The 23,911-nt window shown below is 36.7% G+C and overlaps 1 protein-coding gene across 1 annotated transcript in view; it reads left to right on the top strand.

The window, feature by feature from the left end:
• The window catches only part of MIB1 (mindbomb E3 ubiquitin protein ligase 1), a 72,566-nt gene extending 53,164 nt beyond the window's left edge, over nt 1-19,402 (top strand). The window contains exons 13-21 of the mRNA XM_010006916.1: nt 965-1,097; nt 1,484-1,570; nt 6,365-6,526; nt 8,853-9,034; nt 10,299-10,491; nt 11,309-11,387; nt 12,898-13,011; nt 14,077-14,177; nt 19,088-19,402. Coding sequence (XP_010005218.1) covers nt 965-1,097; nt 1,484-1,570; nt 6,365-6,526; nt 8,853-9,034; nt 10,299-10,491; nt 11,309-11,387; nt 12,898-13,011; nt 14,077-14,177; nt 19,088-19,228 — 1,192 coding nt within the window. The 3' untranslated portion in view covers nt 19,229-19,402. The remainder of the gene's footprint in view (nt 1-964; nt 1,098-1,483; nt 1,571-6,364; nt 6,527-8,852; nt 9,035-10,298; nt 10,492-11,308; nt 11,388-12,897; nt 13,012-14,076; nt 14,178-19,087) is intronic.
• Nucleotides 19,403-23,911: the final 4,509 nt, after the last annotated feature.

Raw genomic sequence — 23,911 nt, 5'->3', positions numbered from 1 at the left:
AAGAGGTTTCCTGGCACAGGATTATAGGAGTTTCTTGTTTTCTGTTTGTCTCTAAAGAACTGTAATAAGGGAGCTGCATGTGGTGTTTATAAGATAAGATAATAAGAGAATTAAGTTTGGTTATTTACTTATTCAAAAGTGAAGGCAATTGAACTTAAGTGTATTTCTGAGAGAATACAATATTGAGATATTTGTTTGTCTAGCATTGTGTTATTAACACTGCAGTCTTTGGACTTCAAGGATTTTAGTCTGCTTTAATACTTCAGTAATAGAGTTGTTTTTCCTCACCCTTGAATTTGAAATGTAAGATAATAAATCTCCTTCCTTTGGTAGGCATATATGAAAATGGGGTAGAGACACTGCCATAGGATGTTATGCTCAGCCACTATGTATTATAAAAATATTCCACTAATAATTGCTTTACAGTTTAATAATTTATTTTGTCCATGTCTAAGATGTCTTACTCCAGTTTTATCTCAAAAATTGAAAATCTTAACTGTTAATGGCCCACGACATCAGAATATGAAGTGATGATTTTAAAGAAATCTAATGTGGTGGACCTTGCTCATTAAATAATTAAGTAAAGAATGCTGTAAGGATCTTAAGGGAGAATATTGTGTCATGTATGTTTCAGAATCTGTGTGAATATTTTTTTTAAGGTAACTTTTACTGCTAGGTAACACTTTCCTGAAAAAAATCTGATTCCCACACTCTTTGGCTATTGTGTGGGGTTTTTTTAATATGCTTTAACTAGGAGGAACTAAACATGAAATTATTATGCTTTGGAACTGTTGGTGTAGCTTTTAATACACTTTCTCTTTGTGGAAAAAAAAAAATGTTACTTTAGTTACTACTCCTTTGTATTGAGTGGTATTGAGAATGAGTATTGTTTTACTGTTGTCCTATTGTCATTCAGCAAATAAATTATAGGTATATTTATGCCATCTCTGCGCATTTATTTCAGTGCAATGCGTGTATTGTTGTCCAAGTTACCACGACCATGGATTGTTGACGAGAAAAAGGACGACGGCTACACTGCCTTGCATCTGGCAGCTCTCAATAATCACGTGGAAGTGGCTGAACTTTTGGTGCATCAGGTAGGACTCTCTTCTCAGGATTTAAATGTCACACTTCAGTTAACCACCTGATGTGAAAATAGTTTGCTGCTTTACGCCTGCAATCGCAATGCAGAAGCAATGGAGCAGGGAAGGTCATGTGGTGAGCTCTAAAGGTCAGACTTGCCTTAGAAGTCCTTGCAATGACCAAATGGTGATGGTGCAGAGGGACTGAAATATGTGATACCTAGTTTGATTCAACTGATCAGCATCTGTACAGTGAATAATTAAAGTATTTAATCACTTCCGCTCTCAAATTTCCAAACTAGGAATCACATTCAGGATTTTATTCAGTGCCCTAACGGTCTGCCTTGCCTATAGATTAATTGCTGGGATGATAATGCTCTAATGCTTTGAATATCTTTCAGGGCAATGCTAACCTGGATATCCAGAATGTTAACCAGCAGACTGCTTTGCACCTTGCCGTTGAACGACAGCATACGCAAATTGTTAGGGTAAGTTACTTATTAGCAGTAACCACATGGTTAATAATACCTGGCTCAAGCCGATTGTAGCTGTTAAGACATGGGTATTTCATCAACACTTACAAAAATAATTAACAGCATGTATCTATTGAATGTTTGTATGATTGATTCAGAAACCTGCCAACTTGCCCAGAAGGTTAGTCAGAAATGTGAAGGACGTTTTAGGAATGCTCACTTTTTGGACGTGTATATTATGGTTTCTTTTACATGGTTGGCAATTCCAGCATCCCTCCTTGTTGAGTAAGGGAGAATGTGTTCCTCTGTTACTGATCTGAGCTTTGTGGTCCTGTAATGGGACTTACAAATAGCATTTTTTATGCCTCTTGCTGTATGAGTAATTATTTTTGCTCATAGCTTTTGCAAACTTAAGAAAAGTGAAACACCTTTTTACAAGTTTAACTACTTTTCAGTCTTTTGGGTATGTAACTTTCTCTGTTCTGAGCTTGTGATAGCTATAAGCAGTAACAGAAGTACTTTACTAGTGAAAATAATGCTATTGATAGGGTTTTTTGCTTGCATGATTGCAAAAGTTAATAGTTCAATTTAACAAAACTTTATTACTGGCACAGGAAATGGGAGTCTGGCACCACTTATCAGTTCTGGCCTGTGTGCACTGTCCATAGGGGATCAGTGTGACTTAGCGTGTAGATTGCTCATGTGGGCTGTTGAGGCTCAGAGGGGGCACTCCCTGCTGTAGGTGTTCCTTATGAGTGAATACATCAACGCCTGTGTGCACTGTCCATAGGGGATCAGTGTGACTTAGCGTGTAGATTGCTCATGTGGGCTGTTGAGGCTCAGAGGGGGCACTCCCTGCTGTAGGTGTTCCTTATGAGTGAATACATCAACTGGCCTTGGCCCTCTGTGTAATTTTTTTTTTATTTGTAGAGAGAGTCATCTGATATTAAAAACTGCCTCTTAACTCAGATCTACAGAGAACTGCACCCCCTATGCAGGAGTATGCTTGTGGTTCAGTTTAGTGTTATTTTGCCATAAAGTCTGTCCATCTCCCAGAGCTGATCCTGTTACAGTGAAACATGTGATACGATCCTATATATGGAACTGCTTGCCACCAAAAGAATGGTTTCCTAGAGTCAGTGTCATTTGCTTCCTGCAAGTTATTTGACAGCTGTATTTGGTGAGCTCTTGTGCCCTTCTGGAACTGACACGGTACCTGGAAATACAATACTAATGCACAGGAAGGTAGGCTTGTATAAGTGCTAGTACATGCATTGGACTGACATGCTTATATTAGGGAATGTTTAAGTGAATGACCCTGTGGAGTATCTGTACTTCAGAGTTGGATTAGCTTTGAGAAGTCCTAAAATAACTCGTGCAGCCATGCCATGTTGGCTCTGTATTTCAAAATTAATTCCTATTGGGTACCTTCCAGGCTGGGTTGTACCCTCAGGCATCCGTGGAATAGTGGTCAAAGGTAGCAGAGTTCTTTTAAAAGCTCTGCTGCCATGACAAAGGATGGTGATTTACCTTTTTTTTTTTTTTCTCTTCGAAGTCTTTGAATTTCAATGAATTTGCCAGGAACTCTGAAAAGAGTTCTCTTACAGTTTTTCATTCAGGAGAAACTCTTTAAGCAGTAAACAGCTAGTGGCAGACACAAAAGATTAATAGGAGAAAGAAAAATGGGGCCAGAATAAGTCCATTTAGAGAACAGAAGAAAATGGGGGCAACTGTTGCAACTATTAGCTCATTTTATTGGTTTCACCTGTGGAAGAAAAGGTTAGGGAAAATGTTGAGCTGTATTCAGTTACAGGAAGGTGTTTCCTTGAAAATGAGGTTCTGATTTCCTTTTAGGCTATTTTCCTTTCAGCCTTTTCTAGTGTCTTCAGATTCTTTGGGTCTTAGAAGCTGATATCCTTGCAAGCACGTGGATTCTGAAGGGAGATATCCCCCTTTATGTATTCCTATTTCTAGACTGTGCTCCTTGTCTGTGCTGCTAATCTGAATTTTGCAGAGTAGCAGAAGAGTGGACAGGTCACTTAGGAAGTCTATAAAGATGAAGTGAACCTATGCAGAATGAAAATTAGGAGAGCCAAAGCACAGCTAGAGCTCAAACTAGCTACAGCTATCAGGGATAATAAAAAATGTTTCTATAAGTTTATTAACAGCAAAAGGAGGATTCGGGAAAATCTCCATCCTTTATTGGATGCAAAGGGAATCTTAGTAACAAAGGATGAGGAAAAGGCTGAGGTGCTCAACACCTACTTTGCCTCAGTCTTTAGCAGTGGAACTGGCTGCTCCATGGATATAGAGCCACATAAGCTAGGAGAAGGGGAGGAGATGCAGAATGAGGTCATCACAAGTAAAGAGGAAGTGGTCAGAGACCTACTACACCACTTAGACACACACAGGTCTATGGGACCAGATGGGCTACATACAGGGGTGCTGAAGGAGTTGGCAGATGTGATCGCCAGGCCACTTTCCATTGTTTACCTGAAGTCCTGGCTAACTGGAGAGGTCCCAATGGACTAGAGGTTAGCAAATGTAACACCCATCTATAAGAAAGGCAGAAAGGACGATCTGGGAAACTACAGACCTGTCAGTCTGACCTTGGTACCAGGGAAGGTCATGGAGCAGATCATCTTGAGTGTTATTAGAAGACATATAGAGGATAACCAGGGGATCAGGCCCAGTCATCATGGGTTTATGAAAGGCAGGTCCTGCCTGACGAACCCGATCATTTGTATTCTGATGACCCAGCTATTGGACGAGGGAAAGTCTGTGGATATTGTCTATCTGGACCTCCAAAAAGCATTTGGCACAGTTCCCCATAGAACTCTTATTAAAACCTGGCCGCTCGTGGCCTGGATGAGCACACGATCTGTTGGATCAAGCACTGGCTGGACAGTTGGGCCCAAAGAGTGGTGGTCAATGGAGTCAAATCCAGCTGGGGCCAGTCACAAGTGGTGTTCCTCAGGGCTCAGTGTTGGGACCATTTCTGTTTAACATCTTTATTTATGATCTTGATAAGGACATAGAGTGTATTATCAGTAAGTTTGCAGATGACACCAAGCTAGGCAGGAGTGTTGATCTGCATGAGGATAGGGATACTCTACAGAGAGACTTGGATAGATGAGATCGTTGTGCTCATGTTAATGGTCTGGGCTTCAACAAGGCCAAGTGCCAGGTCCTGCACTTGGGCCACCACAACCCCATGCAATGCTCCAGGCTTGGGGAAATGTGGCTGGAAAGTGTCTGGCAGGAAAGGACCTGGGTGTTCTAATTGACAAGCAGCTGGACATGAGCCAGCAGTGTGCCCAGGTGGCCAAGAAAGCCAATGGCATCCTGGCTTGTATTAGAAATAGTGTGACCAGCAGAAGTAGAGAGGTGATTGTCCCCCTGTCCTCAGCACTGGTGAGGTCACACCTGGAGTATTATTGTGTCCAGTTTTGGGCACCTCAATTCAAGAGAGATATCGAAGTGCTGGAGCAAGTACAGAAGAGGGCAGTAGAACTGGTGAAGGGCCTAGAGAATGAATCTTAGGACGAACACTTGAAGGAGCTGGGATTGTTTAGTTTTGGGAAGAGGAGGCTGAGAGGAGGCCTCATCACTCTCTACAACTACCTGAAAGGTCATTGTAGAGAGGTTGGTACTGGTCTCTTTTCACAGGCAATTGGCAACAGAACAAGAGGAAATGGCTTCAAGCTGCAACAGGGGAAGTTTAGACTGGACATTAGGAAGACTTTTTTCACAGAAAGAGTGGTTAGACACTGGAATAGGCTGCCCAGGGAGGTGGTTGAGTCACCATCCCTGGATGTGTTCAAGGGTTGTTTGGATGTGGTGTTGTTGGATATGGTTTAGGGGAGCACTTTGTAGGGTCAGGATGATGGTTGGATTCGGTGATGCCAAGGGTCTTTTCCAAACTGAATGGTTTTATGATTCTATGAAAAGCTCAAAACTGAAGTTAAAACCTCAGCTGCTATCTACAGGTTTCTGAATAGCCACAAAGGCTGTAATTCTTAGGGGCAGTTGTTACTTGTCAGCAGGTGTTGATTTGTTTTGTTTACAGTATATTTAATAAAGTTCTGGTGCACTGAATTATGGAAGGGCTGTATGTTAAGGCAGTACAAATAGGAGGGCCTGTTCAGCCTTGTCCTTTCTTTTCAAGTTGTGTGATCTGGAATGTGTGTCTAAAATGAGCCTTGAAGACAGATCTTACGGTTCATTATTTCCAAAATGTTCTGAGTATTTAATAGTGTCAGTGTTTTTTATGTCTTCTGTTCAATAAGGATAAATTTAAGCACATGCTTAACTACTTTACTAATGGAAGGACACTGTAAATTACATTGTAAAGTTAAGTGTGGAAGTAGTGTGTGAAAGTAGTGATTTTTGAGGTCAGTGAAACCTAATAATGAAGAATATATACGTATCTAAAGTATTACCCACTAGTTCTGTTTCTAATATATTGCTGTAACATTACTTTGTAGGTAGGCAAGCTTTAAATGTTTTGGACAGTAGAAAAAATCCTCTAAATTAGCATCTCTGGTATGCTCCCTCAGATCACAGGCAAGCATTAAGCTTCTGCTGAATTAAACATAGTATTTGAAAGAGATAAATGCTTTAGTTGAGGGCTGAACTCCCAAGTATGGACAATCAGTGTAAATAAACTCAACTGTGAATTGTAACAAGATAAAAGGACCTCCTTTTGGACCTCCTAGAGCATCCTAAACTGTAGTTTCGCTGAAATTAGTTTTAAAAGGAATAAATAAGAGGGTTTTTATTTTGAAATTGGGTTCTCTATCGTTTCAGCTCTTAGTCCGTGCAGGTGCGAAGCTGGATATTCAGGATAAAGATGGGGATACTCCCCTGCATGAGGCCTTGAGACACCACACCCTGTCACAGCTCCGCCAGCTTCAAGACATGCAAGATGTGGGCAAGGTAGATACTGCTTGGGAGCCATCAAAGAACACAGTAAATAAAATGCATTTATTTATTCTTTTTTTTTTTCCCCTGTAAGTTTGTCTTTTTGTCTAGTTTGTCTTGTTCTGTACTGTTGGACTGTTTTTTTGCTAGTATAAGTTTATGTAGATGTTCTGCATTAGACTGCAATGTAGGCAAAAATATATTGTTCTGTGTGACTTCTCATATGTCGTAAATTTTAAAGAAAAATATGCGTTATTTAGTTAAAAATATTTCTACACATCTGTCTTCTATAGTGAACATGTGTGGCTGCTACAAAATCAGAAGTAGCTTTTTAGGAAACAAATAAACAGTATTACAGTACAGAATAAGACTAAAATTGTGTTTTCTGTGATTCAACTTACTGCATGTCTTTGTAGCTTTGTTTGGCTGCTTCTATAACAGTCAGAAAATTTCTTCTGTTGTGATAAGGCAATGTTAATCTTCACATATTTATTCTTACCTATCTTTCTGACAGTTCATTTCAGAAATTGTGCTGTAGGAAACAAATAGTCAAACAAATTCCAGGTAATAAAGGTCTAAATGTTTTGTTCAAAAAAGAAAAACTCACACCCAAAAAGCTGTGTGAACACCATATCAAAAGGTGAAAGTTTATAGTTTTGCTGAAAGGCAAAGAAGAAATGAAATTCTGGAGTGACCAGGATTGAGAAAAATGAACAACTATTTTTTTCTTCAAGTATTAAAGATACACTACCTAACACTAGATCAGGTTTGCTGAATCATTAATTATCAATGTCATAATATTTTTTCTAATTTAACTGTGAGTGGTTTTGCATTTCTTTCAAAAAACCCTCACCAACTTTGTTAAAAAGCCTTTGTTCAAAAGCATAATTCCACTGTACAACAAATGTTTTTCACACTGTTTATTTAATTAACTCACTGAAATATACTTTTAAAAGAAATATAAAGTATGACTGGCGTATGTAAGAAAATGCTTGCTTCCTTTTAAGTGAAATAAGGCAATTACAGCTTAGTTGTTTACATGATCTGAAATGGACTCTCAGAGAGGTGGACAAAATAATTTGTGCATGTATTTAATTGTGATAAATACTTCTTCTCCAATTCAGCATTTCATAAGTAGATGTTGCCCATCTCATTAGTGGTGTCCACAATGAAACTAGAGTTGTGTTTTGAGTTTTTAACAGAAGTGCTTTGCTGTGGGTTTTTTGTTCATTTGTGTGTTTTTTTGTACTGCTTTTTGAAATTATAGTTTTGGGAGATTTTAGGTTTTAGAGAATAAGTTTGGGTTTTTTCTAGTTAAATTTGAGCTGTGTCCTTGGTTTTAAAAAAAACCGACACAGCAATTAAAACTTGGGTTTATTTCTGTTAGACTTTAAAAAAGGGGCAAGGAGGAAGATGCCACAACAAACAAAATCCCATTGTAATTCTGTCTCTGGTCAACTAAAAATGTTCTAACATGTAAAAAAAATTGTGATTGACCAGTACCTTCTATTTTAGCTCGATCAAACTCTTAGTCATTTTTTTTGTGTAGAAAATTTCTGCCTAACTAACAAATCTAAGTGATGTGGAGATGAAATTCCCTCAGAGAAGAGGTGAAAACTTTTTTATTATAATTTTATGTGGCAGCAGCCTAATATCTGGCTGAAATGTAAAAGATGGAGCAGGCCCAAAATGCTCCAGAGCAGGTGAATCCTCTCCTTGCTAGTCTATGGTAGTGAGCTTTCTATCTTAATTTTTCTACCTGACCCTGTGAATTGTGAGTAATAGGTAGGCCAATACAGAAATACAGTACAAGTTGTAAAAGGCCAAAGTAGCATTACATGACTAGGGCAGGAGGACAGATACGTGAAATTAAATCCATCCAGGCTGAGGAGGCAACTGATACTAAGTCTTTCTTGGGCAGGTGCTTCACTCACTAGACTAAAAGTAAGTGTGTGTTCACTTCACTGGCCAGCTATGTTTTCAGTCCAGGTGTGGTGGTGGTGGTAGCATTTGTCTGAACTCAGCATTTTCAATATTCTTCAGCTGTATTTTGAATATACCTGCTGGGACTTCACGGTTTCTTATGGAGAAGGTTAACCACAAGTAAATAGAGGTCTGCAGGAGATTGAATACTTCAATATTTGAAGTATTCCTCACCGAATTTTTCCTTAAAGGAAAGCTGAGTAATAGCTGACTCAAAATTAGGCAAGCGTATAATTGTTTCAATATTTAGTTCTAAAGACGCTTCCTTTAGCTTGCAGATTTATGTGTCTGTATGTGTGCGTGTGTGCATGTCAAGTAGTTTTCCTTGAGCCCAGACTATTCCTAACTGTTTAGAGTGTCTCAAATTGCTTACGTATTTGTTTTCTTTCAGTTAATAATGGGACTTGGCACTCAAGGAGCAGAGAAGAAGAGCGCAGCATCTATTGCCTGCTTCCTGGCAGCTAACGGAGCTGACCTCAGCATTCGTAATAAGAAGGGTCAGTCTCCTCTTGATCTCTGTCCTGATCCTAGTCTCTGCAAAGCATTGGCTAAATGTCACAAAGAAAAAGTCAGGTTTGTATATTCATAAAATAGACAGTTTCCAAATCTCTGCTTTCTGTAGGTTAATTGATGTATTTAAAACATTGTCCCTTTATTAACAATAGTGTTGAAAGTCAAGAAAAAGCTTGTATGTTTTAATTAATTCTTTATACATTGAATGCTGTTTACAAATTCATTAGTTGATACTTACACAAGTTTTACAGGACTTTCATACATGTTAATATGGGAGGGAGGAGAGCAGGAGGGTGGCAACATGCAGGTGGAGGCTGGTGGAACTTCATACCATCCCAGAAAAGGGGGCTTGTGTAGAAATCACTAAAAGAGTGACTAACCATAAGGATGGGTTGACCAGTGAGGCTATGAAATCTCTGTCCATGCAAGGTTTAAAGACTGCCTGGTGTAAGCTGGTGTTAATTCAGCATTGATCTTTCTTTGAGTGGATGACCTCCTGAGTACCTGTCAACGTGAATGATTGTGTGATTCCATAAAAAGAGAAGAGGTAGTTCTGATGTCTCCAAAGCGCCTCTCTAGGAATTCTGATTTCAGTGAAATGTCATATTACCAAGTGCACGAGAAGTTTCAGCTTGCTACTTGTCCTGGTTGTGTTCCTGCTGTTGCTTTACATGATTCTCCTCCTTAACTGCTGTATGGAAATCCAAACTGTACTTTCAAAATGTCATGAAGAGAGACTGTTTTTGTTGATGCTGCCCTGGTGTGTAATGTGCTTGTTTTCTTCAGAGTCTTTCTGTCTATGTCTGTCCAACTCTCTTGGCCTTATCCCCGTGGCTGTTCTTTCTCGCCACCTTTTATGGGTTTGTGAGGGCTGTGCGGATGAGCTGCTTAGATTCAACACGCGCTCCCTCTGCTGGGTGAGCAGCAGCATAGGACAAAGATCCGAAGTTCATTCACTGCAAGAGTTTGAGGGTTCTTTTATGAGCCTGTAAAGTATATTGTATATTGAAAGTATATTAATTATTAAGGTGTGTTCTGAATCTACTGGGTACATCTCTATTAATAAAAATAAACTCTTAGGATGGGAGGGAAGGGGTTTTTTTTATGTTCACAAGATGCTGTTCTAACTTGTGTGGCCTGTTTCTGTACAGTGTCTTATCTGAGTGTGTGACCTTGCTCTCTGGATTCAGCTGTACATTTGGGAAAATGCTGTTTGAATTGCTTTATGATGATAGGCTGATGCTGAAATGCATAGGAGCATATAGATAAACAGCCACTTTTAAAAATTCTTAAAAGTAAGTTTGACTGCAAGGTTTCTTTGTAGTGGTCAGGTTGGTTCCCGAAGTCCATCTATGATCAACAATGATTCTGAAACCTTAGAAGAATGCATGGTGTGTTCAGACATGAAGAGAGATACCCTGTTTGGCCCATGTGGACATATTGCCACATGTTCCCTGTGCTCACCACGAGTGAAAAAATGCCTCATCTGTAAAGAACAAGTTCAGTCTAGGACGAAGGTAAAAAATCCCAAAGTTTATTAGTTCTCTTACTGTTTTTAATGGGAAAGTAAAAAAAGAGGTCAAGGAGAAGTGTAGTATATTTTAAGTAGTATTTTGCATTACATATGGCCCACAGGATGGAATTAATTTTGCATTGTAATGATACCTTGTCCCAACATGTATGTTACTCTTACCTGTTTACCTGTACTCATGTCCCACCTGCCCCTTGTTCTCTTCCCACCTTGCAATGTCTTTATTGTTCAGGTCCTCAGAGTTCCTAATACAGTCACCTGAGAATGCTTTATGTAAATAGATTTCCCACCTTTTCTCCATGTTAAGATAAATAGCTGCTTTTCCTTATGTATAATTTCCTTCAGTAATACTCAGTTCTTCTGAGATCTTTTGTTCTCTAGGGCTACTTGGGAAAGATGATTTGCCTTTAAACTGCATTAGTAAATATGAGCTTCTTTCTGAAGTTAATAATTACTTTCAGCTTTCACTTTCTCTGTCTTTGAAATAATGAATTTGATTATGCTGTCTTCTTCAGAGTATCAACCAGTCATGCTCTGTTTTGGGGACCTAGTCCCAGTAAGGTCCTCAGGCTTCTCAAGTGTTTGCTCCCAAGTATTTGTGACTATATGGGTGCATCCTCCTTTCTTTTCTGTTTGAGTATTCTTTTATTCCACATAATCACCAAGTCTTGTCCTTCTGTTGCTTTTTGGCCATTAAAATAACCCTCAAAAAACCTCATGTTCCACACACAGATTTTCTGATCTGTAGAAACCCATGAAGATAAAATTCTCATACATGTGTTTATGTTTGGGTTTTTTTACAGATTGAAGAGTGTGTAGTATGTTCAGATAAAAAAGCAGCAGTACTTTTCCAGCCTTGTGGTCATATGTGTGCTTGTGAGAGTAAGTAAACTTGACAGGAAATTCTTTTTAAAGTAACCTCGAAACAGAACATTTTTAATCAGATTACTAAAAGCTTATTAGTAATCAGACTTCAGATCAAATTTACTTGATAGTCCGGTGTGATAGTCGGAATTTTGGCATTATTTGGCATTCTAGTAGTGAAATAATTGAAGGACAAATGTAGATTTTCAGAAATTCAAAGAACAGATGCTCTTCCATCTGAACTATTTAATTGTGAGTAGGCTTGTTCAGATTATAGAAGTCTGCGGTATATTGTTAAAGCTTCTGAAATAATTTAATTTTATTGTGTTATTGCAGCTTTTTTAGGGCCTTCAGATGTGTAAATGGTGTTTTAAAAGAATATTGGAAATAAATATTAAATATGCTTCATTGCTAATCCACAGATTTGCACAAGGGTTATATTCTTCCTTAACAGACACGTCATACATCTTTGTAAAGAGCGTCAGTTAGGATTCATTCTGATTTACCTCATGTAGCAAAAAAAAAGACAGGAGATCTCCAGAAATTTTTTTTTAAAATATGTGGTTGAAAATACAGCCATTATCTTGTCACAAGGCATTAGTCATTGTTACTGAGGATCTGTATAAGAGGGAAGGTAATCATTCCCATAAGTAACTGCTTGCTTGGTCTTGCTAAAGTCTGGTTTCTTCTGTTCTGGTTGAGAGACCTGATGTTGAATCACTAACTTTACAGTTTTCCTGAACTGGCCTCTTTCACTGTCTGCAGTTGAAAGATGATGAGAGAAGTTCTTTTTGGTAGCTTCCCAGGAAGAGGACAGCAAAAAGATTGATGGCCGTGGTGAAGGATTTCAGCAGTGAAATGCACATCACCAAGCCTAAGCTGTAATGAGGGCAGTAAAAGGTTTAACAGATGTAGATGATTTCTTTCCAGATTGTTTTCTGGACATTTTGTTCAAGCAGATTGAGAGAGAGTCTTCCAATTTGTGTATTTTTAAGACCTACTCTATTCAAAATAACTTTCAGCATTTATGAGACAATCATTTGCCTTTTGTAGAAGAATTACAACCTTGTTTCTAGGTTTATATCAGAAGATAAAGGTTTATTCTTTTAAGATAAAGAGCTATACCTGTTTTCCCCTGCAGTATTAAGACAGTAAGATCTTTTGTTCTAAAGGAAAAAGCAGGTAGTCAAGACATTCTTGGAAGTTCTAGTTTCAAACGTGCGTGACTTTTCCATAAGAATTACAAAGTCAAAAGAAACATAGACATTTGGAGAAGGAAGAACCTGCTTACTTAAAACATGTTAAAAGAAGGTAAATGTAATAGGTTTATTTTGAATCCCAAACAGGACACTGTTTATAAATGTGAATTGCAGAAAATATGTTAAAATGAACACAAGTAGTTACTTGTATTATAAACATCTACTGTGCCTTTGCTATATAGTTACTGTGACTAAACAAGTTCATAGATAGGAAGGAAGAAAAAGGAGATAGCAGGATCCAGAGTTGATTTGTTTCTCTGTCCTCTCAGATTGTGCAAGCTTGATGAAGAAATGTGTACAATGTCGGGCAGTGGTTGAGCGAAGAGTGCCTTTCATAATGTGCTGTGGAGGGAAAGGTGCAGAAGATACCACTGATGATATTTGTGAGTCCAAACCCCATACTCTTTTCACATTCCTGTGAAATATACCAACTTCTTACTCTCATTCTTAAAATGATGTAAATCTTTCCTTTCTTTAAAGAAGAGTTTAATTAAAACAGCCTTAAGCCAGGTATCAATTTGTTTGTACTGCTTCCTACATTGGTAGCAGCAGATGACACCAGTCTTTACACTAAAGGATTGCTTCCAGTATCCAGAATAGAAGCTGAAACATATGACTTCTTGGCTATTTATTAAATGTCCTATGAAGCAAAAGCTTAAGTTTATTTGTAATTGTGCAAATAAGCGAATAAATGTATTTATTTTTTTCCTTCTGTAATTCTGACTGCTAAAGGAATGCTAGGTATGAGAAACTTTCATGACAGATTACTGAGTTTTACATCCTCTGTGTGGACTAGTTTTTAGACTTCCTGGGACTTCTCTGAATAACTTCTGTGAATTATTTGTATTTAATCTGTGTGTATATGTATGATATGCAGTGTTTGGATTGCATTTTTGTGAATTGGAATATGAGGTCCTTCTTGTCATACTGTTCCTAAATAGATAAATGTAAGAATAATCCTTAAAATCATAAGTTTTATTCGTTGTTTGCAATACTTCTGTTTTTCTGTTTCTTAAAGTAACATTGCTTCCTGGAATATTAACTTAGCTTGCTCAAATTTTGAACAAACTGTTTGTGCAGTTTTGAACACCACATAGATTTGGCTCTGGATGAAATGCCTTTTCAGTGTGAAAGGATTTGGATTTATTTTTTACGTGTGTAAAAAAAATTCCTACAGCAAGTATACTGTCAAATAAGAACTCTAAGAAAATTAAAGGGGCTTACAGGCACTTCGAGCATCATTATTGAGGTAGTACTTGTCAGAGAAGTGTTACCATTAAGCTCAAAGAAGGTCTTCATGAATTGAGCTGCAGCTTTGTTATAGTGAATCTGATTGACTAACATTATTTCAGATAATTGAAAATTTGTAGTTGGTACACTGGAAATAACTATTCCTGTTTCAATAGATTGATGCATAATTTCATATATTTATTTTATTTAAATTACAGCAAGTGGTAACATTCCAGTTTTGCAGAAAGACAAAGACAACACCAATGTCAATGCGGATGTACAGAAGCTGCAGCAACAGTTACAAGACATCAAGGAACAGGTAAAAGTGCTTGATAAAACTTTCATATATCACTAAAGTAATTGATAAAGCCAATGCATCTTCTGTTACTTAAAACAATGTGACATGTTGAGAGTTTCAGTTCTTAAATTTTAAATAGCCAATATTTTTTGTGATCTGGTTTGTATGTCTTCTATATGCAGGTTTTAAAAAAAGACACATCAAGTGACCATGTTTGAATCCATCCATCTATTAGAGCATCTGTGTTGGGGTAACTAAACAGGGATGCTCTGCCTAGTCAGGATATTCTCTGCCTGTTTAGCTGACCTGGGTGTATAGGTACAGCAGAAACTGGTTTCACAGAACAGTAATAAAAGTAGATCTTCTTGTATCTACATGAATATTTACTTGTCTGTTCATGAACTGACTTCAAACAATGGCTGGCAGTTACCTGTTTTATGAAGACACTGTAGTTTATTTACTCTTCAGAACATTTTGTGGTTGCAAAATTAAAACCTTTGAAAAGTACTGCACATGTAACTTGAATATTTGAAATGTAAATTATAAGATTTGTCTTTTGTAATTATTCATAGTGTTTACAGGAGGAAATTTATACATATTGGCTGTAAGATTGTATTGATTATTTATTGGTTAATTACACACAATTCAGAAACCCCATGAAAAACAACAACAAAAGAATTGTTTCAGGTAACTGACACTTACCTTCTAAAATTTTTTACATTTGTAAGTCTAGGTCCATTAGAAGGGCTTAAGTAGTTGTCTACATGAAGAACTTTCCAGTGTTATATTACTAAACAGTCTCCTTGCTTTTTTGTTTGAATAAACAAAAACTTGATTTTGAGATTTTTCAGCAGTAAAGGATCTGGAGTATCTGGCTATCGTATGAACTTACTTTCTTACAACCCTAAGAATGTATTTTTAAGCTTCCCTGTGTATAACATATTTGGAAGAAACTTTTCATGGAGTCAGGAAGCAGGAGTGTATTACTGTATTACTTGCCTATTTGTCTTGTAGGCTTACAGCAGTCAGTAATACTTAAGTGATGGCAGCATCTCATCTAGTCCTGGTAGTTGTTGCTGTCAGCTGTTCATGTTTTTGAAAGCTGACATAGCCAGTTTAGGTAGCCAGTTTTAGGGCACGTACCTCTAAAGGCATTAAATTTGAGAGCTGAGATGCTGTGAAGTCAGTGGCGCATCTGTGAAAAGCTGTTCCTGCGATATGGAGGCTTGGTCCACACCCCAGTAATAGAAATATCCAATTCAAAACAAAGTCCTTTGTAGTTTGTGTCTGTGAAAGAATATGAGGCTTCAAAATTGTCATTTGAAAGATGCATGTTCTTCCTGACAAAAACATTTGGAGTTCCTTGATATCTCTGATGTCTTAGACCTACTATTTAGCTTCTGTTTTACTTGTTAACATGGGATGAAAAGAACGTAATTTAAAATTATGCATGCAAAATATGCAAATGAATGCTTAAATGCAGGTAATCTGTTTTCTTCACATGTATGTTTTTCTTTCCTGGTTACTTGATTTTAGGAGTTTATAAAATACTGAAGTTCTTTTTAGGTATTATAATAGTCTTATGTGTAGGGACATAAAGGAAAAACTACTTTCAATTACAGTTTTTCTTTTTGGTTCGATGTGATCTTAGTTTTTTTTCAGTTTTATTTAGGTGCTCTTTTATTCTTAACAATTTTGCCTTACCTTTGTGATTTGTTAGCCAGAAACTTTCTAATATCAGAAAGTTCTACTGTATTAGGTAGAAGACAGTAATTACTTTTATATGTGTCTCTTTCTACTTGTATTTTCTGGTTGTCATATTTGCAGTAGTAAGATCTAATACTGGAATGCTTTGAGAATTTAAGTGCATTCTTTTACTTTGAAATGTCCTTCTGTCCAACAATTTACTTTAAATCAGTGTAAAACTGAAGATTGTTCAATTCCACTGACTAGAAGGAAATGATTGTGGTGGTGGTTGTGTGCATCTTGTCTTGAGACTTCATGTTTTCTTTAGTGTCTTTTTTGCTTAGTCTTGTGACAGGACAGGTTGTGTATCATACTTGCAAGTAGTAAGTTGGATTTGATTAAAAATAGTCATATCATCTATTAAATTTGTGCTTGAAGCGTGCACAGCATTTCTCTGTAGTCGTATGTTATTTCAGTTTGTTCTTTAACAGTTCAGTTTTCACATTACATTGGTAATTTTGTACATAAAATTAATTTGTTCTCTTTCAGCAGGTATAATCCTATGTTTCAACTCATACCTTCAATGATAATCTAATATGTTAGTGCAGCAAGCTTTTAAAACCTTTTCTGGTGCCAAGCAGAAGTGATGCTGATGTCAACAGAATCTCCCACATCTGATGACCAGACCATTCTTCAGGAATTCCCTGAATGTGAACCCTTTTGACTGTAATTGCAATACCTTCACTCCATTTCATACATAATCACCATCATCTGTCTAGTAACTTTTGTATGTTCCTTCACCATACTTACATCACTTTCCTTCTTCCTAAAAATAAATTTATTTTGTCACTGTGCACCTCTATATTGTTGGCAAAACTGCTTTTAGTAATGAGGAATTGATACTTGAAGCAGTTTAAAAAACCTTGTTAGCATTAAAAATTGATTCGGATTGCAAACCCACTTACACTTAAAGGTAAGATGAGCACTTTTGCTTATCCAAATAAGTAATTCTCACATAGCACAGGTACAGTGACTTTTTATACCATTTGTTTTTCTTTGAAAATGAGAGTCAGGTGTTTCATGGAGATAAAAAAAGTAGTGGATGTTTTCATACAGAGAACATTGTCATAAACTAAAAGCTCAGTAGAAGCAGATACTGGTGATTTCCTGCCTCTGTGGTGCAAATTAGGTATAAGGCATAAGTGAACTTTATTCCACTGTAGAAGTGCATCTAAGCTGGAGATTATGTAATGTTTGCTCCTTGAAAGTTGGATGAAACTCAGTTATTTGGGCTTGTATCTCACTGGGAAACTGCTGATCTAATCAAGAAAATAGTTGTCAGAATAGAATTGCATAGCAAACAGGAAGTTTTGTTGCTCCTGCCAGCTGAATTCTCCTACTGTATGAGGTAACAAAAGTTAAAATAGTATCTTACTAAGAAATCAAACAGCTAATGTATTTTAAATACTCTGCATTTGCACTAAGGAGGAGAAATTGTGCAATTTGCTAATGCTGCATACAATTGCAGAAAGGATCTTTTAAATGAAAATGTTAGGAACTCTGTGCTTTGCTAACATCATCAAAAGTAATGACGTTTGAACAGATTTCATTTTTTTTTATTTCTGAGTCCCTTGGTAGATGTTTTCATTACCAAATGATGGTGTGGCATTTGGAGAGAAACAGACCCTTCTAACTTCAGTAATTCTGACATTGTATTTAGGCACGAAAGCAAATAATTAAGCTAAAAACATAGAATAAAAGCTCTTAAGTTTTTTCCGAATATAAGATTTAGGTTTTGTTATAATACTATGCAAATTCTGGCAAAGCTGGAACGCAGCATTTTTGAGAAAACTGAGGGGTTTTTTTTAAGTATAAATTCACATATGGTTTTTTCTAGAAGTTTTACATTCCTACTGGCCTGTTAGACTGGTATCCTGAAGATTAAAATAGGCATTTGGACAAATTCCATCCCAACTTTGTAGGGGCAGACTGGTGGTTAAATTTTTTTTTTGTCTTAAACTTTCTATTCTAGGAATTAATACCTGTTGATTCCGAGTATGCTTTAAGGTTGTACTGAATAGGGTTCCTGCTATGGATTCTTTCTCATGCGTTAAACAAAGTAAAGTAAACCCCCAATGATGAGTAAGGAAACAAGACACAGGTGCAAGGAGGTGATAAAATAAATTTGCATTTGAAATATGAGCCGTGTCAGTATATCATATTAGATATTATATCTACATTTATAACTGTTAGATGTGAGTAGTGTGTCTCAGATCTGAAGACATCTTAGATATGATTTGTTGGACTATAGAGTGGGCTTAACAGTTATCATCTGTTATAAAATCTATTCATTTACTAACCTTTGATAAATTGTTATAAATGAAATTCTAATATGGCTGCAATTTGTTTAATGGTGAAGGAACATGCCTTACCAAAACTTCAATTTCTGCATGTGGCAAAAGGTGAAGGACTTTGTTCCTTAGTGGCTTGGTACAAAATGAACTTTGCCGTTGAAGAACTTCAGGGTATAATTTTTGGGCATTGGCTGTCACACTAATGTTCAGCAATTAAAACTGCTTTTAAAAGTTTGCTGTGCTACTGTTATGACTGAAGGTCACAGATTTATTAAATTGTTCTTAATTTGAAACTTGAACTATTCTTTTGGTTGAAAATCTAGATAACTTCCATGAACAAAGGCTGGAATTACAAGTATTGAATCTTTACATAAATTTTGTTTATGCAGCGTTTTTATTACTTCCACATGCTTGGTGTTTAAAGGTAAGTATATGAATGGCTAGGTAGCCTGAAAACAACCTGCTAAATCATTACTAGATCACATAAAGCTGTTTGTGTTGTTTGTTCCCTGGAAAATGACATGATACAAAGGGAAACGTTGCTGCATAATGTATTAATATTGCAAACTTGGGTAATGATGTTGAAAATGTCATGTCAGCCTACTGGATTGTCTTACTTGAAGTGATCGTATTTGGAAATAAGCTACATAGATTTTTCTGTCATGATAGGGTAGGAAAAGATGATTTTAAGTCAACGAGAAGTAAAAATGTGATTTAAGAACATATATGTATGTTTAGTTTTCAGGTTAGTGGCTGAGTTACGCTGTGTCTGTGGTCTGCCATATTTAAGATGGCATTTTTATTGTTAAATTTCAGTAATTTATATATTGCATATTCGATGCTGTGACACTGCTGCCATTGACTGTGTAACCTGTCAAAAATCTTTTCCAGACCATGTGCCCTGTTTGTTTGGATCGTCTGAAGAACATGATCTTTCTCTGTGGCCACGGGACGTGTCAGCTTTGCGGAGACCGAATGAGCGAATGCCCTATTTGCCGAAAGGCCATTGAACGAAGGATCCTTTTGTATTAAGTAGTGGAACTAGTGTCTTCTACTAGCCTGTGAAAAAAATAGTAAGGACATTTTGATGACTTTAAGTCTCCATCAGTTTGAAAGGCAGCGAAGGGTTTTAATGAAAACATTTCTAATACTGTAGCACAGGCTCATTACACGGTAATTGTTTGAAGACTGTAAACCCACCAAATAAAAGAACAGTATTTGAACAGTCAGCTTTTAGCTTTACTCTTACAAAACATCTGAGTCTGAAGCTAATTTAAAGCAGTCTTTTTTTCATTTTCTTTGTCTTCTTCTTACCCTTAAAGTTTAAAGGGACAATCTTATTTTGGTTTTGTTCATGTTTTTCATGTATGTATCAGGTGTCAAGTTATGTAAGGCTTTGGTTTTTTCTTTTATTTTGTCAGGTAATATCAATTTAGGATTTTTTTGTTTTATTCTTTTCTGGAGAATGTTGGAATTTCCTGTGACAGTTAAGATTCACAATAATTTGTCTTGAAATATAAATAATGCAAAATAGATACAAAATGTATACACAGTAATAAAAGTTACACAGTTTCCATAAGATCAGGCCTCAGAATACAATGCTAAGGTAATTCTAATTTTATTATGTCCTTTGTTGCTGAGGATGTATTGGGAAGGAAACAGTAAATAGAAAACGCTAGTTTAAAAACATGATGTTCTGAAAACTGCACTTTAGTCAAACAGGTTCAAGCAAATTTAAAAAGTGAACTTCTGCTAGCCACATAATTTTGTATGGAATTGCTTTTAACTTGACTGGAAAGGAAAACATTTGAGCAGTGGGTCAATTGTCCATTGCAGATGAATGAATTTGGTTGGTTGTAGAGGAGCACATATAAATGTGTGTGTGTGGCTGTTTAAAAGTTCTAGACCTGTGAATTAAGAGAAACCAGAGATTTTGCAAGTTTTCATCTCTTAGTTTTATTGTCTACAGGCAGGCAGTGTCAACAGCAAAAGAGAAGATTTAATATTGCTTATTCATTTGAGTGTTAGAATCAAAACTTACCTGTGAACATTACTGGGTAATACTAGAAATCAAGATATTGCTGACTGAGCAGTGAATTTGAGCCATGTGATGAAGAGGTGTTCCTGACCCCTAAAATGCAACTGTCAGGAACTGAAAACCATTAACATTTTTATGAGGCATATCCTTCCATCTTTTTAGAAGAAAGAAAGTATGCTGATTTAGGGATCTCTTGTAACTAAAAAAAAAAGTGTGCTTACTCCTCAGTGATTTGACAGTTCTCTGAGCGCGTAGTTTATATAGCCCTTTGCCATTGTGCAGTCTGCATTTGGATGTGCTCTTGTAGAACAATAAAGAAATCCATGCTGGAGTCACTTAGGTGCCTTACTTGCAGCTAAGATTAATTTCTCATGTAATTCTCCTTGTGTATGTAAAAAACATGGAAAAAGGAATAGTTCAGGGGAAGTAAGGGTAAAGGCATACAATTATCATCCCTTCAGATAAATCAATCTCAGACTTCTGAGGCTTATGTTGGATATGCCTGAATTGTTGAAACATTGGCAAAAGTGTCAGAAGAATGTTACTAGTAAGCTGTGAAGTTCTGTACTTATAACCAATAAGGTCTGAACACTGACTAATTTTTCAGGAAACAACTACAGTGATATATTAGAAAAGATGTATGGAGAGTGGCTTTTAACAGAGCAAAGTAATGTAATACACAGCCTTTCTATAGCCATCTTTAATCCTGATCCTTTGGTCCTTTTGATTTAATCCTTTAATCCTGAATTGTTCGTAAGTTCTTTTCAGTAATTTTTCATTGGATACAGTCTCAATCTAGAGTCAACATAGTAGTCTGTTTTATTTTATATGCTAGTAGTCATCAGATAATCTGTGTATCAATCTTCTTGGCCAAATGAAATAGCCCTCCCTTTTCTTGATGCTTGGTTCCCCATGCTAAAATATTGACATTTCAAACAGCTTGGAAAACTTTTCAGTTCAGAATTTCACTATTTCTACTTAAGATCTGAGTGCACCTGAGTGTTCACTGCAATTTTCATTTGGCTAATATGCACGTCACTAAGTCTGATTTTTTTGGTAGTATGTTTGACAGCTGAACTTTCAGTAGTAGACTTCAGTTTCCTGTCAGTCTTCCTCTGAAAATAACTTTATAATAGGATGTGACATTTGACAATCCAGTCTGCATTTCAGCCTGTAGTGCATGAGATCTGTATCTTGGTTTCCTCTGGCTCTAGTAGACACGTCTTGAATATTGTATCCTATTTATTCTTCAAGGGGACCTTTTAAACTGTTGTCAGCACAAAGACAGGGTTGGATTTCTTCTTGATAACACAGCTTAAAAGTGAAACCTCAGTATCGCAGTTAGCATTTTTCTAATTCTTTTTCACTGGAACAAGCCAGAATTACTTGAAAGTATTCCAACTTAGCATCAGTTGAATAATTTAGCTGAGTAAGAACTTATTGAAAGTATCCTGGGTGGGAAACTGGAGTTGAATGTGAAATATGCCTTGTTTTCCTGAGGCACATATTGTAGCATAGATAGGTAAGTGCTCTGTTAGGCTCACATTTCAACAGAGAAATCTCTAAGTTTATGACACTCTTAATACTTGGATGCCATCACAGTGCTACAGAAATAGACAGTGACTGAAGGTATCACTGTAGGAGCAGCTCTGGTCCATACAAAAGTCACACCAGATGTGTGTGACAGCATACTAGTTTGTGATTGGACTCGTGGCACTGTTGTGTGCCAGTTGAAATTAAAGTATGTCAACTTGATGCTAGTAAGGTGCCATGAGAAACAACTGAATTAGAAAAACTAAGTAAGCTAACCAGCATGCTTGGATTATTAATATAGGGCTCTTATTAACAGGTGAAGGAGCTGTGTCTTGTATTGAGAAGGCTAAACGTTGCTTGCCTTTCAAAAAACATAATGAGGAAAAGTGTTTGCAAATCCATGTAATTTATGGAGATAGATATTTAGATTCATACACTGTCTTTGGATTCTAATGTAGAAGGTGAACTAGTGTTGTTGAGGAAGCTAGGAAGTTCATTTGCTCAGTTTAGACTGGTATCATCTGTGCAACATGCATGGGGTAACAAATTATAGAAGGATTAAACCGGAAGCTCAATTGAAAGCCAAAGGGGTTCATAACAAGTAGGAAAGTTGAGGATGTCATGTGCCTCTGTCTTCAGCAAAAGATGAAAGTGCAGATCTCGTTATCATCGCTATTAGTAGGGAGCAAAGTGAAAATGAGAGCAAAACCAGTAAGGCACTTCTCTAATATATTATAAAATGTAAACCTTGCAACTTTGGTTTATTGTGATTATCACTCAGTACTTAATAGCAGTTTTGAAATGAAGTTGAATTAAATACCTCAGTTTGTTTCTTTGAAACAAACAAGGAGGCACCTAAAAATACATACTATTCAGGTGCGAGGTATGCTCAGATGTTAAAGTGAAATGCTTCTTTCATGTTCTTCATTTAGTAAAATATATAAATGATCACACAAGTACACAGTGATTTAAAGCATAAAGACAACCTAAAAGGCTAACAGACTCCCCTAAATAATTGTAGCTTGTTAACTTCTATATAATTTGCTTTGACGTTTTTTCCCCCTGTAGCACTTTTAAAAATTTGAGTTATTGTTTCCTACTTCCCATTTGTTGAAATACTGTGTACTTTTATGTTGGAGTTTGGAGGAATCCCGTTTTGCTGAAGTGGATACTGAAAGTTACACTGGCAAGAGAGAATAAACAAGTTCCTTTGTATATGCGAGAGTTTTATTAGGAGGTGTCCTTCTTAACTTGGACTAGGTGAAGTTATAGCAGATTTGCACAAGTACTTGTGCCTTGTTAGCATAGTCTTACAATTGATATTTTAGCTTCTTTTAAAGACATGAAATGGTCTTTTAAAAATAATCAAAGTACATATTGTGTAGATATTTTCTAAAGGTGACATTGTATGTATGCCTAATTATTTTTAGCAGTATTAATTGCAGTTTGTGTAAACACTAAATTGTTTGAAGAAGCTGCTTTGAGCTAGTAATCAAGCTTCCTCTACAAAATTACCTGTCAGAAACTTAATTTTACTCCTCCAGTAGCAGCTGGTGAACTGAAGAGCCTGTCTTGTTCCTTGTGCTGCATGGGTCAAATTTTCAATTAAAAAAACAACCCAACCACACTACAGCCTAACTTTTAGCAGTGCTACCTCTTTTCTGTCAAAGTACTGAATTATTCTCTAGTTGTTGTCTTTGGGAAGGGATGGGGAACACATCAGTTTTGTTTTGCTTCATTAGTTTTGATGTCTGAAAACATCACAAAGGTTTTTTACTGACTGTATAATTGAACGTACAATAGTAGAGTGTGATTTGCCACAACATACGTTTTATATCATTCTAAGTTGTTGGAATTTGTACTGTTGTCTTCTTGTGCATTTCATAACTTGTTCATGTTGACAAAGCGAAACTGTTATCTGCAGAAGCTTTAGTATGTGCCATTTTTATGGCTAAGCCTGTGGTAAATACAGAAGTTCTGACTCAGGGCTTTTTAACAACTTAAGCACGTTCACAATATTCTTCAGCACATCTTGGAGAACATTTGAGATTTAACGACTGTACAGTGCCTTGATAGAGCTATTGAATGGGCAGCAGCCATAGAGTCCTTACAAAATGAAAGTATCTTTTGAATTCAGTTAATGA

Source organism: Chaetura pelagica, unplaced genomic scaffold (assembly GCF_000747805.2).
Source record: "Chaetura pelagica isolate M959 unplaced genomic scaffold, ChaPel_1.0 scaffold109, whole genome shotgun sequence".
Lineage (NCBI taxonomy): Eukaryota > Metazoa > Chordata > Aves > Apodiformes > Apodidae > Chaetura > Chaetura pelagica.
This window is presented reverse-complemented; position numbering and strand designations above follow the sequence as displayed.